The sequence below is a fragment of the Ammospiza caudacuta genome, chromosome 1 (assembly GCF_027887145.1).
Source record: "Ammospiza caudacuta isolate bAmmCau1 chromosome 1, bAmmCau1.pri, whole genome shotgun sequence".
Classification (NCBI taxonomy): Eukaryota; Metazoa; Chordata; class Aves; order Passeriformes; family Passerellidae; genus Ammospiza; species Ammospiza caudacuta.
Window position 1 is genome coordinate 80,497,725 of NC_080593.1, and position 17,185 is coordinate 80,514,909.

A 17,185-nucleotide genomic window follows, 5' to 3' on the forward strand; every position below is an offset into this window, starting at 1 on the left:
GGCCTCTTTAAGCTCAGGACAGCAGTGGGACTCTAACACATTAAAGCCCATGCGCTGATCTGCATGCTGCGTTTCTGACTGTGTGAGTAAAAGTAATGTCCTGATTCATTCTGCTACTGGGGACACCTTCAGGCTTTGCCCCCATTGCCTAAGCAGCAATTACATTTCATTACCAGGCACAAGGCAGTTTTGTGATACCTTTCATCCTTTCTACACTGTAACACATTGCAGCACTGCACTCTATTCATGTGGACTTCTCCAGTGAGATGGCTCCATTTGAGATACTCCCAGACCAGATGATTTTTCTGTAAAAAGCAGTGAGATTATGGCTAATTATTTCCTGCTGTCCTCTCTGTCTTTTTTATTCCATTAAACAAACAGACAGTGTTTGGTATATGAGTAAGAAGTGTAGTGTAACAGAAAATATGTTAGAAAGGAAATGATTACTAATCACTGCTTTTTGCCCAATACAGCTAAAATGACCTATTTCCTCAGCTCATCAGCTGAGCAAACTACTGACTCCAAGATGTGAGAAACCATCCTTGTTCTTTGGTTGCAAACACAGTTTTGTTTTTGTAATGAATTGAAGGAGCAAATATGACCTGGGCTGAAAGAGAGGCACACAAAAACTACAGTCAGCACAGAAATAGAAGACATGAATGGGAAGCAGAAAGACAAACCTAAAACACTGTCTAACAGTTTATTAAGTAGGTCTAATGATTTTAAAATATGGAACTCAAGAAAGCATCAGTCAGGTTCACACTTGCCCAGGACATTCCAGTACATGTGAGGAGGTAAAATGTAAAACTACTCTTAAAATAAAACTGTACTGCTTTGAGCAGCAGGAAGATAAAAAGTTAACCACAGCCCTCAAGTGACCAATCAGATGGAAATTAATTAAAGATGTAAGGGGCATGATTCATTATCTGGTAGAATTAAAAAGTATTAACTACCTTATGAACACATTAAAAAAAACCCAAATTTATAAACTTCTCTAATACTGCATAAAGTACTTGGGTTTCTCAGTATTTCCAGGACTGAACATGACTTTGGGACAAATAATCACTATGAATTCTTTATAGTTTGCACTGTGAGACACACAGAGTCCAAATGTTTTGATTCAAGAAGCTTTAATTTTGGGGTGGTTTGTTTTTGCCAGGAATTAGAGGAGGTAGCTCTCAAACCTCAGGTCATCTGGAATTTTCAAATGGCAACTTAAAATCATATATTTACAAGTGGCTTTGGGGATTCCCTTTTACTTTTCTCTGACTCAAAAACAGCACTAAAGATTTCTTTCCCTTAAATAAAGAATCTCTCTAAACTGAAACAAGAGGCAGACTTTGCAAAGAAAGCATTTTAAAACATATAGTTTTAAAAAATATTCTTCCATAATTTCACCTACAAGTTGCTCTCAAGACCCATGGCAGCGAGGAATGAGCTCAATGGCAATAAAATCTAGTCCCAACAGGAAGAAATTAGTTGCTGGCAATACAATTATCTAAAACCACACACATTTTCAGGAAGAAAGAATGTAATACTGAATTAATGCTTCAATACATATCTACCCTTGAGTTCAAAAGGCATAAGGCCTGCTTCAAAGAAAAGGACCTGCAACTTACATCTAAGTGTACATAAAGGCTATGCCTAAACTGGCAGGGAATTCAGCTCAGTGCAAGCAAACAAGTAAAACAAGGCAGATGGTGTAAGGCCTCTGCATCTCTAAGAGCTCCTCCTTCAAGTCCAGCTTTAGTTGGGTTGGCTGGAAGACAAACGTTCCCTCTCACTGGACACAGGTCGAAGATGTCCGATGGATGAACCACTGCTCCATCTGGAGATGATTAGCTCTCCCTTAGGGTGATGAAGATTTGGTGCTGTTAACCCAAAGACACTCTTAGGCAATCACAAACACCTTCTGCTTCCCTCTTCTCAGTTCATGGTCCTCTCCTGGTTTTCTCTGCTTCACTCCAGGACACCATGCCTGTGGCATTGGAAGTGACCTACAGGATGAAGGCAGGTTTGCTCTCTTGTAAGCCTTTGAGTTTGCTCTTCTGTGCCTCACAACGATGGCTGCTCCAGCTCAAGGGCTGCTAGGTGAGACAAACTCCAGCTGTAGGAGGGAAAAAGCCTCCAGCACAACTGGAGCTGACTTTGCCAAAACACCTCAGGAATCAGGGACTCCTTTTCTCCAGCCCCACCCCACAGCCTGTCAATTGCCTACCAGGGATATTCAGAGCTCTTCTCCTGTTGACTCTCCAAATATGGGCTTAGTCATGGGAACACTTTAATACAGTTGTCTTTGGGAGAGGGAGGCTTTGCAGCACTCCTCTGCTGGCCACTGGTCCTCTGAGGATCAGATACAGGTATCTGACTCCTCGTAGGGTTCCCACCTTCCCAAAATATTTGCCAACTCTCCTTGAAGGGGACAAGGTGTAGATAACACCATAAACCTAAATGACCCAGCGAAACTCAGTTACAATGAAACCTTGAAACCATCCTGCAATTTTGAAAACGTTAAGAAACTTCTGCAAGTTAATCAGAAGGGAGTTGCCTTCTCTTCTTTCTCCCACCCTTAGACTGGCAAAACCTTGTGGGATCAGAAGCAGCGAGGGCCCTCCTGCAAGCACATTCCCTTGCCCAGAGCTCTGGCAGAGATCTGTAAAGATGAAGATGTTACACTGCCAAACGTTCAAGATTCATTTATTCCAGGGTTTTGACCAGAAGAGCTGTGGGTCAGACGCCGTGTTCAGGACTCCCACCCTTCCTGCAGCTGCACGAGTGCCGCTGCCCGAGGCCCGAAGCCCACGGCCCTGGAACGCCTTCCCGCGCCCCGGCTGCGCGATGAGGGCGGCGGCCGTGCGGATGGGGAAGCCCAGGGCGCCCACCGGGACCCGGTGTGGTGAGGGAGCGCGGACAGGTGCCGAGCCCGGCCCGGCCCCGCCACGGCGGCGGGCCGGGGGCGCAGCGCGGCCGCTCCGCCGTCGGGAGGAGCCGCTCGGTGCCGCTCTTTCCCCCGCCGCCGTCTGCGAGCGTGTGTCAAACCCACGTGCTCCGCCAGCCCGCGCAGCCCGGAGCGGCGCCCCGCGGCCGGGCCCCGCCGCCGGCCCCGCACGGCCCCGCACCGCCGCCGGTCCCGCAGGGCCCCGCACGGGCACCGCCGGCTGCCGCGCCGCACCGCGGCCTGCGCCGTCCCCGCAGCGGCGGCGGGCAGGAGGAGGAGGAGGAGGAGAAGGAGGGCGGTGTTTTCCTGCGCGGCGCCGCGGCCGTCGCCCCGCCGCCGGCGAGCGTCAGGCGGGGGGCGGGGGGGGGCCCGGCCCTTCCCCTGGCCCCCGCGCCCCGAGGATGGCAGCGCTGCCCGCACGAGTGGCTGGCGGCGGTGTCCCTCCTCTTTTTTTTTCCGGCAGCGGCGGCGGCGGCGGCAGCGGCGGCGGATCATTGTTGTGTGGGAGGAGGGCGGCGGGGATGGACTTGATCTCTCGGGTCTCCTGCTAAGGCGGCAGCACAGCGCGCCCCGCCGCCCAGCCAGCGCCGCGCCGGGCAGGGAGGGACCGGACCGGCCCCCCGCCCGCTCCCCGGCTCTTTATTTTTAGGGGGCTCTGCTGCTCCTCTCCCTCTCCCTTTTCTCCCCCCCACCCCCTCCCCGCCCGCACACACGCACAGGGACACGCACGCACCCTCCCCGGTGCCCTTTCATCCTTCCCCCCGCCGTCCTCCCGCGCCGGCTCCTGCCGCGGCAGATGCGCCGCGGGTCACCGCGCAGCTGGGACTATGGTGAAATTTCCAGCGCTCACTAACTACTGGCCCCTGATCCGGTTCCTGGTCCCTCTCGGCATCACCAACATCGCCATCGACTTCGGGGAGCAGGTAAGGCAGCGCCTCTCCGGGGAGCGACCCTCTCCCACCCGCCCGCCCTCCCGCAGCGTCGGGCTGGCGCTATCGGTGCCTCCGCCGGGAAGGCAAGGGACGGAGAGCCGAGCCGAGCCGTGCCGAGCCGAGCCGTCCTGCCCCAGCTCATCGCTCCGGGCGGGGACTGCGGCCCCTGTGCCGGCGTGCCTGCCCCGGCGGCCGCCCGAGCCCACGGGCTGCCCCCACCCCCAGGAGATGCCCGGGTAATGATGGCAGGGTTTGGATTGTTTTGAGGAATTTTTCCCCCTCTCATTTCAGGATTATATAATCTGAAATTACATAATGCGCTGGCCGGGGGCTGGCAGGGCTTTATCCCCGCGCTGACACGGGCGCTCAGGTGCAGCAGCCCCTAGCGCAGTGCAGCGCGGCTGGAGCGGAGCGGAGCGGGGCGGGCGGCCCGGCTGCCGCCGCCCGCTGCCGGAGCGGAGCCTCGGCCCCCCCGCCCCGCCGCGCTGCCGCTGCCGCAGCGGTTCGGCCCCGCCGCCCGGAGCCCCCGCCGCGGCAGGGCGGGAGGAGCGCGGCAGCCCCCGGGAGCCGCTCCGCACCCTGCGGGCAGGGGAACCTCCGGCTGCACCCCTGCCGGTGCTCTGGGCGCCTCGGCACTGCTGCAGTTCTCCAGCGGTGCTGGTGACCTAAGGCTGTCCCCTGGCACGGGCGCCGAGTAGATAGCCCGGTGTATCCGAGCCCGCTGTCAGCCTGTCTCACTGACATGCCGCCACCCCATTTCGTCCTCCCAATCACCGCTTGCTGCGTTTGCACCGAGAACATGTTCAAGGCTCGATGTACCCACTCCCCTGCCCAAGCTAATGCTCGTTTGCCCCTGCACTGGGGTGTGGGGGGAATCTCTGGTCTCACGTTTTGATATTTATGACAATCCAGGCCCTGTTTTGTGTTAGGCTGCACTATATGGGACCTGTCATTACATTTTTAATAGGATGGCATACACTACTACTTACTTGCAAGTGTTAAGCTAGGCAGCCGCCCTAAGTATTGCACCCCAAATAGCTTTATCCTTGTCCTAAGTCACTCAGTTTGGCTAAGAAGAGCAGACACTTGCTCCTGTGCTTCTTGAGCAAAGATATCAAAAAATTAGTTGGTACTTTCAAGCATTTGTAAAGAAGAAAGTGAAAGGAAAAATACTACAGTGGGAAAAAATAGCTAACATTAATCATATGTTTGTCATGGCTGTGTGAATTGCATTTTGAGTCCTAGTCCTTTAAATAAACCGTAATACTGAAAAATACAATTCCATCCTTGTCTAACAACTATGTGCTTTCCTACTAAGTAGGTCTTCTTTAAGCATACTGGGGGGGGGGGGGGAGAGGGAAGGCAAATCTAAATATAGAAATGACAAAGGAAAAGGAGATTTAAATGCTAATAACTATGCCATGTTAATAACATATAGTAGAAGTTAAATTGAAAGCCGTGCACTCAGGAAACTGAGTATGACAGGTGCATTCATACAGTTTGCTTCGTACAAGGTCAGCTTAATTCAAGGTAAATGTCAGCCTATAAAAAAAACATCCCCATGGCTTCAGTGTGCTCTGAACCAGGATTTCAAAATTTGCAGGTTATTTTATAAGTGAGGGTCCTTCTGTCTGGCTGGGTACCAGTGACACAGGAGGGGTGTGAATCTGTGAATGATACATGTAAACACTTTAACAACTTTGACAGTGTTAGGGACAGAAATATCTTAGAAAATGTGTTTTGTTTGATAGCAAAGTCATAGGATTGGGTTTTCAGGAGAGTTGGGTTTATCCCTCATCTCAGATGGCTGCCTGGGGAGATATTTAATTGAATAGTGAGAAATCCAGCCTTCTATTACTCTTGCGTATTTCAGGACCAGAAACTGGAAAGATAGTTTTTTACCAGCCTTACCTACATGGAAATCAGGAAACTGAAGCAGGGACAAAGCTACTCCATGTCTGAAGGGTTCCTCATACAGAAAAAAGGACAGTGATTTTATTTTCCTCTATGTAATACATGAAGTTGCTTTTTGCACTTGTACGATGTTACTGTTGGACTTGAGAGACTGAAAGTACGTTGCTGAGCCAGTCACATTTCTGCTTTACATTTTCAAAACATGCGAAAATGTTAATGTGAGGGATGAATGGAAGCAACATAGAAGAATGGGTATGCCAACAGACAGCTCTGCAAAGGCTGCAGTACCCCCTCCTTTGAACGTATACTGCAGATAACACAGATTTCTAAGAATGATAAGGGAAGGAAAATTTGTATGAAGGAATATTACTTGCTCTGGGCAATATTGTAAAAGAGACAGGAGAACTGCAGGTCAGAAGTAAGAGATGACTGTAAAAAAATTAGAGAGAAATGGATCTTGTCTGACCAGGGAAGAAGAGATGTGTAAGAAATGCTGTAGGTCATAAACCCTTTTGATGTATGGTATTCATACCTCACTCCCTCAAGCAAGGAGAGTGTTTGGAAGTAGAGCATTCAAAGCAGAGCCTTCTTAGCAAAACCTCATACTATTAGACACCTCAGACTGAAAAGTGAGAAACAAAGATAACTTTTTTTTTTTATTATTACCTTGAGAGGCTTTTCTGGGTGTTGAGTAGTTGAAGTCAATAGCAAACATCACTACAAATTTACCAGATCCCTGCTATGCAATTGCATCTAGGTTTCTTGCTAGGTTAAGGGAAATTTGCAGTAAGGCTAAAGATTGTTTGCAGAACATGGGTTAAGGCTGTCACCATTGCCCCAAATAAGATGCTTGGCATGGCAAGACTGTTTGGTTTACAGGAAGTAAAAAATGCTGGCACAGGGCTTAAGAACTAATAAGCTCAGCTCCTGAAGTCACTTTCAGAACTGCTGCAGCCAGTGAAGAGCCTCCTGTTGACCCTGGACTCTAATCCAACAATGCCTTAGGACAAGACCATATTACAGAGTTACTCCAATCTAGTGAGCTGACCTCATTTCTTCACCTCATAAATTCTCTCAGACAAATACCTGATATTTTTTCCTTTACTTAAAAAAGTAATCCTGATGCAGGCCCAGGTAAATTACCAGAATATTAGAGAGATAAACCATTTCTAATTTACTTTCTTGATTTCCTTCTGCAACTCATTTCCAGCTTATTGACAGTGCTACATGGCTTTTATGAAATTAAGTACTACATACCTTTCTTCTTAAAAGTACAGCATTCAGGAAAATAGTCCCAAGTATTTTGGCTAAATGTTCCTTCTCCACTCAAATCTGTCTCTGTGTGTCAGTAATGTGTGTGTTCATGTGAACACCTCTATATATTTTTTTCTCTCCAGCTGCCCTCACAAATGTACAAATATATATATATTTCACACACAATGTACAAACATATATATATATATACACACACACAAATATACTCAACACAGCATTTCCATCCCAAGAGTTTAACACCACCAGAAGAGAGATAGTCACTTTTATTCTGCCATTGAGAGGAGCTTTCAATTCTCAACATCTTACCCTGAGATTCACAATAATTACTGTTGTATTTAGAGCTCAGTCATTGGAAAACGAAGTTTGCATTAAAAGTTCTGGCTCCCTTGAAAAATGTTGATGTACTTTCTTAGAAATAAATAAATAAATGCCTCCTGTGTAATGGAGAGCAACACAACCTCAAGCAACTCAACCAGCAGCGTTGCTACTCCGTGGGCTCAAAAATCCATCACCACCCACATCAGTTTTCCTTTTAACACAATTCCAGAGCTGCTGACATATATTCTGGTGGCCTGACTTGTAACATAAATGTGCATTTGCATCAGCATTTTTACAAAGGGAGCAAGCTGAGGTGGGCATGAATTCGCTAACTTTGTCAGAAGCACGGACTCAGCCCTAGGCAGTGCCAAATACAGTTTGCAGGTGTGGCTGGGAGCTCTCCCTGATGCTCATGGGGTGGCAAAGGCCAGGCAGAGAGCAGTGGTTTGATCTCAAGGTCTGCAGTAGTTCTGTAATTATCAATGGGAAGGAACACTAGTATGGTTTTTTTGTTTGGGTTTTTTTTAACTTTGTAGCTATGATGTAGCCAGCCCACGGATCATTAGTTTGTGTCACTATCAGTAGCTGTTGGCCGGGCAGTTTAGCGTGCCAACATAATTTATGTATGCCTCCGTGGTGTTCAGTGGCCTTTGGAAACTAAAACTGAGCAAGCACAGCCCTGCTGCCTCTTTCTCCAGAGGGCACTCAGGTGGATGGTCTCTGCAGAGAACTTGCCATGCATTGCCCATGTTGTAATGTTTGAGATCCAACAGATAAGCCATAAAGGAAATGCTAAGTGTTTGGGATTCCAAATTATTTTATAGTAATTGCTGTTTTTTCTTATATTTGGATTCTTTTGGGCTGTTTTTGTTGTTGTTTTTTGGTTTGGTTTTTTTTTTTTTTACATAAAAAGAAAGTTGCCAGAAAAGGAGAGCAAGTCATGAATAATGTATCAAAAAGAATTAGTGAACTTATTGTCTGCCCATGCCATTTGCAAACTTGGTAGGGGGTTAAACATTTTGATTAATGCCTTATGAAGCTTGGTTTTGGGGTAAGCATTATTGTCTGGACGTTCAAAACAAGTAATGGGAGAGTTCACATTCCCAGCTGTTCACCAGGGCTTTGTGCCAAGTTGTGTAACCTTTCCATGGCACAGTTTCCCTGCCTTTGAAGTGTGCCTAGACACCTACCTGCATGTAGATGTAATGAAAATTCATGTGTCAGAAGCACTCTGAGATGAAAGGTGCTGTATGAGTGCAAAGTACCCCTGTTATTGATGTTGTAAGAGGTCAGGGACTTGTTTCAATTGTGTAGGACTTTAGTACCAATATAAACAAGAAAGCTAACAGCGTCCTGTAATTGGTGTACAACGTGGCTGTATGTTATTACCACAACCACATTACTAATAGGGTAGGCTGACAGAAATGTCCTATTTATTTTAAATGAATGTGAACTACACAGCTTTTTAAATTACATTTAGATTAAATTATGTTGAAGAAGGAAACATATACAGAGTATACTATCGACAGAGTTTTTTTGTTGTTATTATTTTCCATGGCATTATTTTGAAGTAGTTTCTCTTGCAGAATTCACAAGCCAAATGGTCAGGGAATGACCACTGAAGTATATCTAACTTTTGTGTTTTGAGTGAGTAGATCCAAGTGAGACTGTCTGTGAAGGATTAAAAACCAAACCATATACACCTGAAGTAATAACTTTAAGATCTATACCTCAGTGCTGTCTCCAGAGACTTTTTTGTAAGCAGTTCAGCTTTACTTCCCTATGCATGCCAGCCTGAGCCTTCCAGCCCTGGCTCCTAAATGGTCATCTGCCAGGCTCTGGGGATTTTCACACCCGTGCTACATGGGCTCTAGACCACGTGGCCGGCTCTTGAGACTGCCCAAGAGATTAATTAGGCTGCTATGTCAGTGTTAGTGCGGCGGGCGCTGCACACCGGGCATTGCACTCACCGCTCACGCAGAGCGTTTGCTGGCATTTCACAGCAAGCGCTGCATGCTGAGATCTGGGAAGAAGTCAGAGATCTCATAAAACATTTGCAGATAAAAGCCAAATCTCCACAGAGCGCTAATGTTCTTAAAGGTGACAAAGACTTACTCCTGGCAGCTAAACCAATATCTATTTGCATTTTATAGCACGCAAGGTACAAAATAAACAGGTTATGAAGAGCACTGGGGCTATCACCACTGGAGATTTCACATGGTACTAGAAATTATGGGAATGAACCTGCACCACTAATGAGGTGTCCGTTCCCTGCGGTGCTCCATGTTGCCATACTGTAAAATACATAATCTTGAGCTAGGACCTATTTTGCTTAATTTGCCAGTACCTTCCCCTTTTTTATCCTGCTCTCTCCTTCCTTCACAACACCATCCAGTTCCCTGCCTCCCACCTCCCGTGGCTGTGTCAGCTCTAAGGACTTCTCTGGACTTTCTTATGCTTCACTGTTAAGAGCAGGCAAGTTTTGTACTTGATGGTAACCTTAAGCATGTCTGAAGACATTTGCTATCTATAGAGCTGTAGAGAGAGCTTATTTCCAGGACAGGTTGGAAGGGGAGGTGAGGGGGAAAGTGGAGGACAGCAACTCCATGCAGCACCAACCAGCCACTTTTTAATGAAGTAATTTAATTAATCTCAAAACTGTAAGTTCAGATGATATTTGCCCGCCAGGCTGCTGGAAAATAAAACTTTGAGGTCTGGGGGTTGATAATTATTCTCCCCACCAAGAAGTCTAGCTCATGCAGTGGGAGACAAGGAACATTTACAACTTTGCCAAGCAGTCCCAGTTCCCAGTCTCTAGGCTGGAGGGCCCTCACTGGAGATACTCCAGTCATATTATCATTTGATAGCCACTGAAAAAGGTGCATGGGGTAACCAAATACTTCTCATGCTTATTTCAGAGATAGGGAAATTGGCTTCTCCTCCCTATGCCAGTGAAAATCTAGAAGACTATGCTAGAAATCTAGCATCAGGAATTGAAATCAGGAGTTGAAAATAACCCAAGTCTAATTTTAAAACCTGGGTTCAAAACTGAAAATTTGAAAGGGGTTTGAACCACTGTATTCTACATCGTGTTGAGATATCCCTGAAGTAAAACTTTTGGATGTGAAGTGGACTGACCATTTGCTTTGTTTGGGGGCTTTTATTGTTTGTTTCTTTTTACTGCCTTTTTTCAAAGCCAAGAAAGCTGATTTCTCTTCACATTTGCTTTGGTTTGAACTGATTTCTTTTTAATCATTGCTCATTTTGCTGCTGCCTGAAGAAGTTGGTTGTATACAAAAGCTTATATGACATGGCCAATCTTATGACAAAAGATAAAGTGTCTTTTTATATTCAAAGAAGGCATACACTCAAAGCTCTAGCTCTAAAAGTGCAGATTCTATCTGTTCCTATCTTGATCTTAGACAAGACATATCTCCTTATGTGAGTTTCATCAGTTCTAAAATTGTGATGTGTTTCACAAGGCACTTACAAAGTATATTCCTTCATATTTGTAAAACATGGATGTAAGTTGTTGTATAAATAGAAAATTTAAATATATCTGCCAGCTCATGCAGAAAACTCCATGCATAAAACTGAGCAATTTCAAACAGATTTTGCTTTGCAGCTACTTTGAGAAATCTGTGATGTTTTTAAATAACCGATATTACTGCTGAGCTCAATTCCAGTTTAAATGACATATCAGAACATGTTTTTCTTTTAAAAATATGGGTAATTTGTAAATATCTTATATTTTAGCAAGCTAATTTAATCAGCCATTGCTACCTCATGCTCTTTGTACTTGGATTTTTGGGTGAGGCAAGCAGGAGTGTTAATATGCAATTAGATCATCAGATTGCACTTCTTTCTGCCTGCTTGATTTTCTACTGATATGATGTTGCTGTAGCTATGGCTTGAGACACCACCACTGTCTTTTCAGATTACGATTAGATAGAGAATTAAAAAAGAACCACCATAAGAGATGTAAATGGCCTGTGCACTTTGGTGTCTGAAACATCAAAGCTCTGCAGTTTTCCCGTGTTCTGCCTCCTTTATGGCATCACCTCTCTTTCAGCTTTTCCACAGGATGTCACTACCTGGCTATAGAGTTTTTCTACGTGTGCACTTTTCCTTGATGAGTTCCCTCCCAGTGTAATGCAGAATAAAAGAGCCTGCGTGAAACATTAACTAAGAATAATTCCAGGTGTAAATATGCATTTTGTTCCAAAGAAGGCTGAAGTAGAGCATTGTTACTTGCAATAGCACAGTTGATTTCCACAGCCTTTGCAAGAACATTCTAAAAAAAGGACAAAGGAAAAATACTGGAGAGAAGGGAGGCGTTCGTTGAAAAATAAGTGCCACAAGGGTGTGAAATCTCAAGTGCCATTTAAATTATTTTCTCAAAGATGATGCAAAAAATTCAATGCTCCTGTTTTGGCTGGAGTGTTACTTATGGAGAAAGGGTGGTCACTATTGCCCAACACATCCAGTTTGCTTTACTGATGGAGTGGTTCATCAAGAGTTCAGCCTTTAGTGTGGGAAGTGAATAAACTGCAAGACACTACTTATTATCAGATGTTTTGCTTCACATAGTATTTCTGCATTGTTAAGGCAGATTTTTTCAACCCTTTTCAATTTTTACAGCCCAGAAAATTTTCAGTGGAGTGCAGAGAAAATTCACAAGCATAGGAGCTGGAGAGCATACATGGTTTTATATTTCTTCATTACCTGTTTCCAACTCTTTTTAAACATTCCCTAAGGTACCGGGTTCTGTAGGCTGAAAGCTCACTGAACCAAAGCATGTGCCAGTCTGTTTGCTGACAAATACATTTGAAAGGCTTTTGGCTGGGAGATGGTCTGTCTTCTGGCCTTCATACCTGTGTTTTGCACTTAAATTAGTGAATGAAGTCAGATGCAGGGGTGCACCTGAACTTTAATGTGCTGGCATGATTATTGCCTGTGCTGGCTGAAGAATGCAGTGGTGCCTGTCAGCCATGACTGATTTTTTTCCTTCATCAAGTCAGATGTGCAGCTCGTGTAGTTATAAGGGATGCAACCACATCACCCAATGTTCTTCCTTGTTTTTTTAAAGATGATGTTCGACATCTACTTTCCTCAAAATGCAGGGTTTATGTCTAGATTTTATTGGGCTCTTTTTCCTGTTCACTCCCTACTCACCCCTCCTTCCTTCTGCTGCATACCAGTGACCAATATCTTATTTTTGTGACCTCTGTGTTAGTATACAGTCACTGCTGTTCCTGTAGCTATGGATAGTTAAGGTGAGGTAGCCTCTGATCCACCTCAGGCATCTTCACTCCTCAAGACAAAGGCTTTCCTTGCCACAACATACCAACGTGCTCCTAGAATTTGGCAGCCTTTGATCTCAAATCTGCTGTCCTGCAGATGGAAGACAGATACTTGAGCAAGCCCATCATTGCCATTTCCTCTGTCAGCATCTTACCAATTAAAAAACCTTTAGGCCATTTGAAAAGAAAATTAATTGTTAGCAGCATCTTGGAGTGGGAAGACACTTCACATTTTTGGTTCTGTTGAGAGGGGAAAAAATGTCAGTTACACAAGAGGAAAGATTATAGAAGTGAAGAATTTATAGCTTGGACGGAAAAGGGGGTTTGATAACCATCTGCAGTTGTATGAACTGTGGTGTGGTCATGAAGGAGAGGAAAGGGGAAACGAGGTTAGCTAGGTCACTGCTGTGGAGAAGAATGTGGACAAGAGTGGTGAGAAAGACTGGGGTGAAAAGATTTCCAGATTATTTTCCAATTAAAAAAGCAGAAGATTTTCCTTCTCACACTTTACTTCCTTCTAAACACTTTACTTCCTTCTAAACACTTTACTTCCTTCTAAACACTTTACTTCCTTCTAAAATGTGGCACAAAGAGTGCTGACCTTCAGACAGAATTTGGTGGTGGTGGTGGTTGTGTTTTACATAGGCTCAAATTCAGTGGGTTACCAAAAAAAAAAAGAGTGTTGTGATCACTGTAAAGCGATCACATGATGGATCAAACCCGAAAACCCAAAGACCACATTTTCAGAGCTTGAGAACCACATCCTCCTCAAAGGCATTCAGTACACTCTAGAAGGGCACTGTAATTATGGGCTCTTACTAAGGTGCAAAAAAACCTGTAAAAACCCTGCAACTCAGAGGTGAGAAATTTATTAATAATCGGTGGTCATGATACAGTTTTCTCACAGAACCCTGTTTTTCACATGCTGCCTCCCAGATTCAGCATACAGAGAGCACTTGCTGGGAGGAGAACCAGAGCTACCTAACTAGTAGAAGTATTGACTGTGAACCCTTGTCTTGTTCCTTTTAGAAGCATTCACTGAAGGCAGCATGCCCTTTGCTACCCAAGTGGAGGGGAAAAAAATCCAAACAAAATGAGCTTACCAAAATGCAGGAGCCTTTCCAGTATGAGAGAAGTAGAGTGTGGAAATGTCCTCAGTGTGGAAGTAAGGGAGATCTTAACACTGCTTTTTGGCTGGAGGCTTGCTGAGTTTTCTAAGGCATAAGCTGTTGTGGGACAGGTCTTGGCAAGCCCAGGGGAAGTTTCAGTCCTGTGGTCCCATATGGTGTATGCCCACAGCCCTGTACCTTTTCTTGACCTTCCTCACTTACCCTTTCTTACTGCCTTTCCAGTGCAGTTCTTTGGGTCCTTTGCTTGGCTGTCCCATGGGTGCTGCAGTGTATCAGTCACACAGACATCTCTGTGGCTTTGTTGCCAGACTGGAGCTGCAGTTCAGCACCTCTTCCTGGCTGCTACCAGGGAGCCCATCCATTACCCTGCAACTGGCTTGGGTAATTTATTCTGTCAGTCCATTCCCCTTCCTCCTCCACTGTGACATTTTGGAGATGACTTTGAACATAAGAATCGTCCGCAGCCCACTCAGCCCAAGAGGCCAGCTAAGAAGATGAGTTCAAACCAGCCACCAACTCTCCTCAACAGAAGTGAATGCCAGGTGGATGTACTTGACATCTCTGGTCATTTTTCTCTGCACTTAGTAGCACATAACAACTGGTAATGTGGGCCTCCAAATTTAGTGTGACAGCACTGTCAGTTTCCCCTGTAGTTATGTTGGGTCATAACGATTTTGGAATCTTAAGCATTCACTTTAAAAGAGGAGGAAAATCCAAACCACAAACATTTTTCAGCACATCAAAACACCAAAGGCAGTCATCCACTGAAAGCTTTCTTTTTTGACACAGGTAAACACATTTTTCACATGCTTCTTTAAGACACATGTGCATATGTATGTGGTGTATTGTGAGCAGGAGACTGCCTTTATAGGAGAATTATACACGGAGGGGTGCTAAAGGACTGTCTTGATTACTACTGACTTATATGCAAGACTAAATAAATGGTCAAGGAAATAAGGAGATGGGCTGTAACCGCTCATGTACCTGTTTTGTTGCTTATAGCCTGAGCCATCTCTGGTTACATGTTGCATGTGCAACTGCTGTTTTGTTTTTGAATCCATGGTTTTGTACATGGATTTTATCTTTTCAAAATGTGATCTTGAGAGCCGTCCTGATCGCTGCACCACTGTTCTTTATATACTAGTGGGCAGTCATTTTGCTTCAGACTGTTTTATTTCAAGGCATGAAAGCATGACGACCTCTCAGCATTCAGAGTCTTGTTCTTATATGAGCTTTCTGAGATGCAGTCAACGGTCTGCTGGTTAGGACATGCTCCAGCATTGTAACACTCTTGGGGAGAGCTTTCGTCAGCAGTGCCTTCTGGATCTAATATATTAGTGTGGGCTTTTTCTGTTAATACTGTGCAGAGGCCAGTGTTTCTTTCCTAAAGTAAATTCACAATAAATCACAGCAGGTATCTTGCTTGACATTTTCTTATTCCAGGCTTGACCTGTTGGTCAGCTTTGAGCCGCTGTCCAGAAAAGGCTGGTGTCGTTGTGGGCTAGCTTTTACAAATCACAGCATGCAGTTCTTGTCAGCTGCAAGCTCCTACCACGTTGTGGGTGGTTGCATCACTGAGGAGAAAATAGCTAACGAAGGCACAATCATTGCCTCGGGACTTTGCCAAGGAAACCTCATGTGAAGTTACATATTTGTGACTTTGAGCTCCAAGGGTTTGGTCATGCTTGCGGTAATCTGCAGATGTGGGGTCTGCTGTATTCTGTGTGCATCCAGAGATTTGAAAGGGGAAATGAGTGGTAAGAAAGAGGGGTTTAGATCAAGCTGTCTGAAAGGAAAAGGCCTGGCATCCTTGGCTTTAGAAATACCACCACATCCCAGAAGTCTTGGGTCATGAAAGCTTTTCACTGCACTAGAAGGTCTGAAATGCTCCAGTCAAAGTGACTGCAGGGCCATAATTTCATCACTAATATCTTGCTGAATAACAAACTAGAAACTTTTTCCTCTGTCATTCTGCTGAAAGTGTAAAGTAGACAAAGGAGGCATGCCAGTGCAAGTTTAGCTTAATGAGAAAGCCGTCAGGTTCTTGTTGAGACCAGCATTGAGAAGAATGTTAAATCAATACATGTCCAGCTGGTGATAAAGGATAACCTGCGCTTAACTGTAGAAATAAATAGAGGAAAAAATTATTGCTAAAATATGACCTTTTTTCAAGAACAGAGAATAGTAGCAGTACATGAAAGCATTAGATATGAATACATAGATATTAATACAGTCTCTTGAGAACTCTGAGTGTGGAGTGCTATGACAAGAAATAAGCAAATTGGCTGGACAGGGAACTGATTCTGTCTGCAGCCAGAAGAACAAAAAATACTTGAGTTTGTTGTTTTGGGTTTTTTCACTCTTAACACACCTATAGCATTAGGGAACCTTAAGCACTGTTCTGCTTTTCTGTTGACACAGCATAGGGTGAGGGATGCACAGCAAGGCTGGAACAATTACAAGAAAGGATTAGTAGCTTATTTGCAAGAGGTTAGTATTGCAACTTTTGGGAGTTGATTTCAAAGGCAACTGCAAGCATGAGTGTCTCTTGTTTGCTTTCCTTGAAGAATAGTGCCTCTATAGTCTCTTGACATTTAGAATCAAATACCTCTATGCTTTCCTTCTTTCTGTTTTGTCCAGATAAGATTCTATAACCTCAAATCTTCTGTGTACATCCCTTTGTTTTGCAATTCCTTTGTGAAAGAAAGAAAACAACCATTGAGAAAGAGAGAAACAGGATATAAAAATAGGGAGCTGCCCTCAATTCAATTCTTTTTTTGTCTTCCACTGAATCCCTGTGTGGCAGTGCAGTGATGCAGCACCATAACCAACAGTCTGGCATCTGCAGCCTGCCAGGCTGAACCCTGAAGGATCAAGCATCATCAATCTCATCTTTTACTGTCTGTTTTTGGCTCTTTGATTGTACATATATATATAAGACAGGGGAGTTTTTGCTTTCAGCCCTTGGCTGGAGCCTCCTGTGCACTGCTCTGTTTGGCAGCCCTGGACAGCTCCTGTCCCTTCACCTTGTCATCCTGCCTCCTATTTACTGCCTTTTTAAAAAATCCACAGTAGTCTGTAAGTTTCAAATACCTGTTCCTCTTCTGTCTCCTCTGCTTTTCCTTTTCTGTGGCTGTCCACAGGCTGGCTCCAAGAGACATGCCATTGCTGTTTGCAGACAAGCATCCCACAGTAAGTACAGCAGCAAGGTGCCCACTGCCTGCCCCCAACAGATTCCTTCCTTGCAAGAGGCCTGATTCAGCAAAAGAAATGCTTAATTAGAAATCTTTTTTGTGTTTCTGGCCTTTAAATGTAGGCCTCACTTCAGCTGGTGTGCAGGTATTTATGTCATATGAGACAGCCAGACTTCAAATG

The 17,185-nt window shown here is 44.9% G+C and overlaps 1 protein-coding gene across 1 annotated transcript in view; it reads left to right on the plus strand.

Annotated features, from left to right (window-relative positions):
* The first annotated feature begins 3,383 nt into the window (after positions 1-3,383).
* ANKH (ANKH inorganic pyrophosphate transport regulator) overlaps positions 3,384-17,185 on the plus strand; it is a 98,939-nt gene continuing 85,137 nt past the window's right edge. Inside the window, exon 1 of the mRNA XM_058800817.1 lies at positions 3,384-3,861. Coding sequence (XP_058656800.1) covers positions 3,766-3,861 — 96 coding nt within the window. The 5' untranslated portion in view covers positions 3,384-3,765. The remainder of the gene's footprint in view (positions 3,862-17,185) is intronic.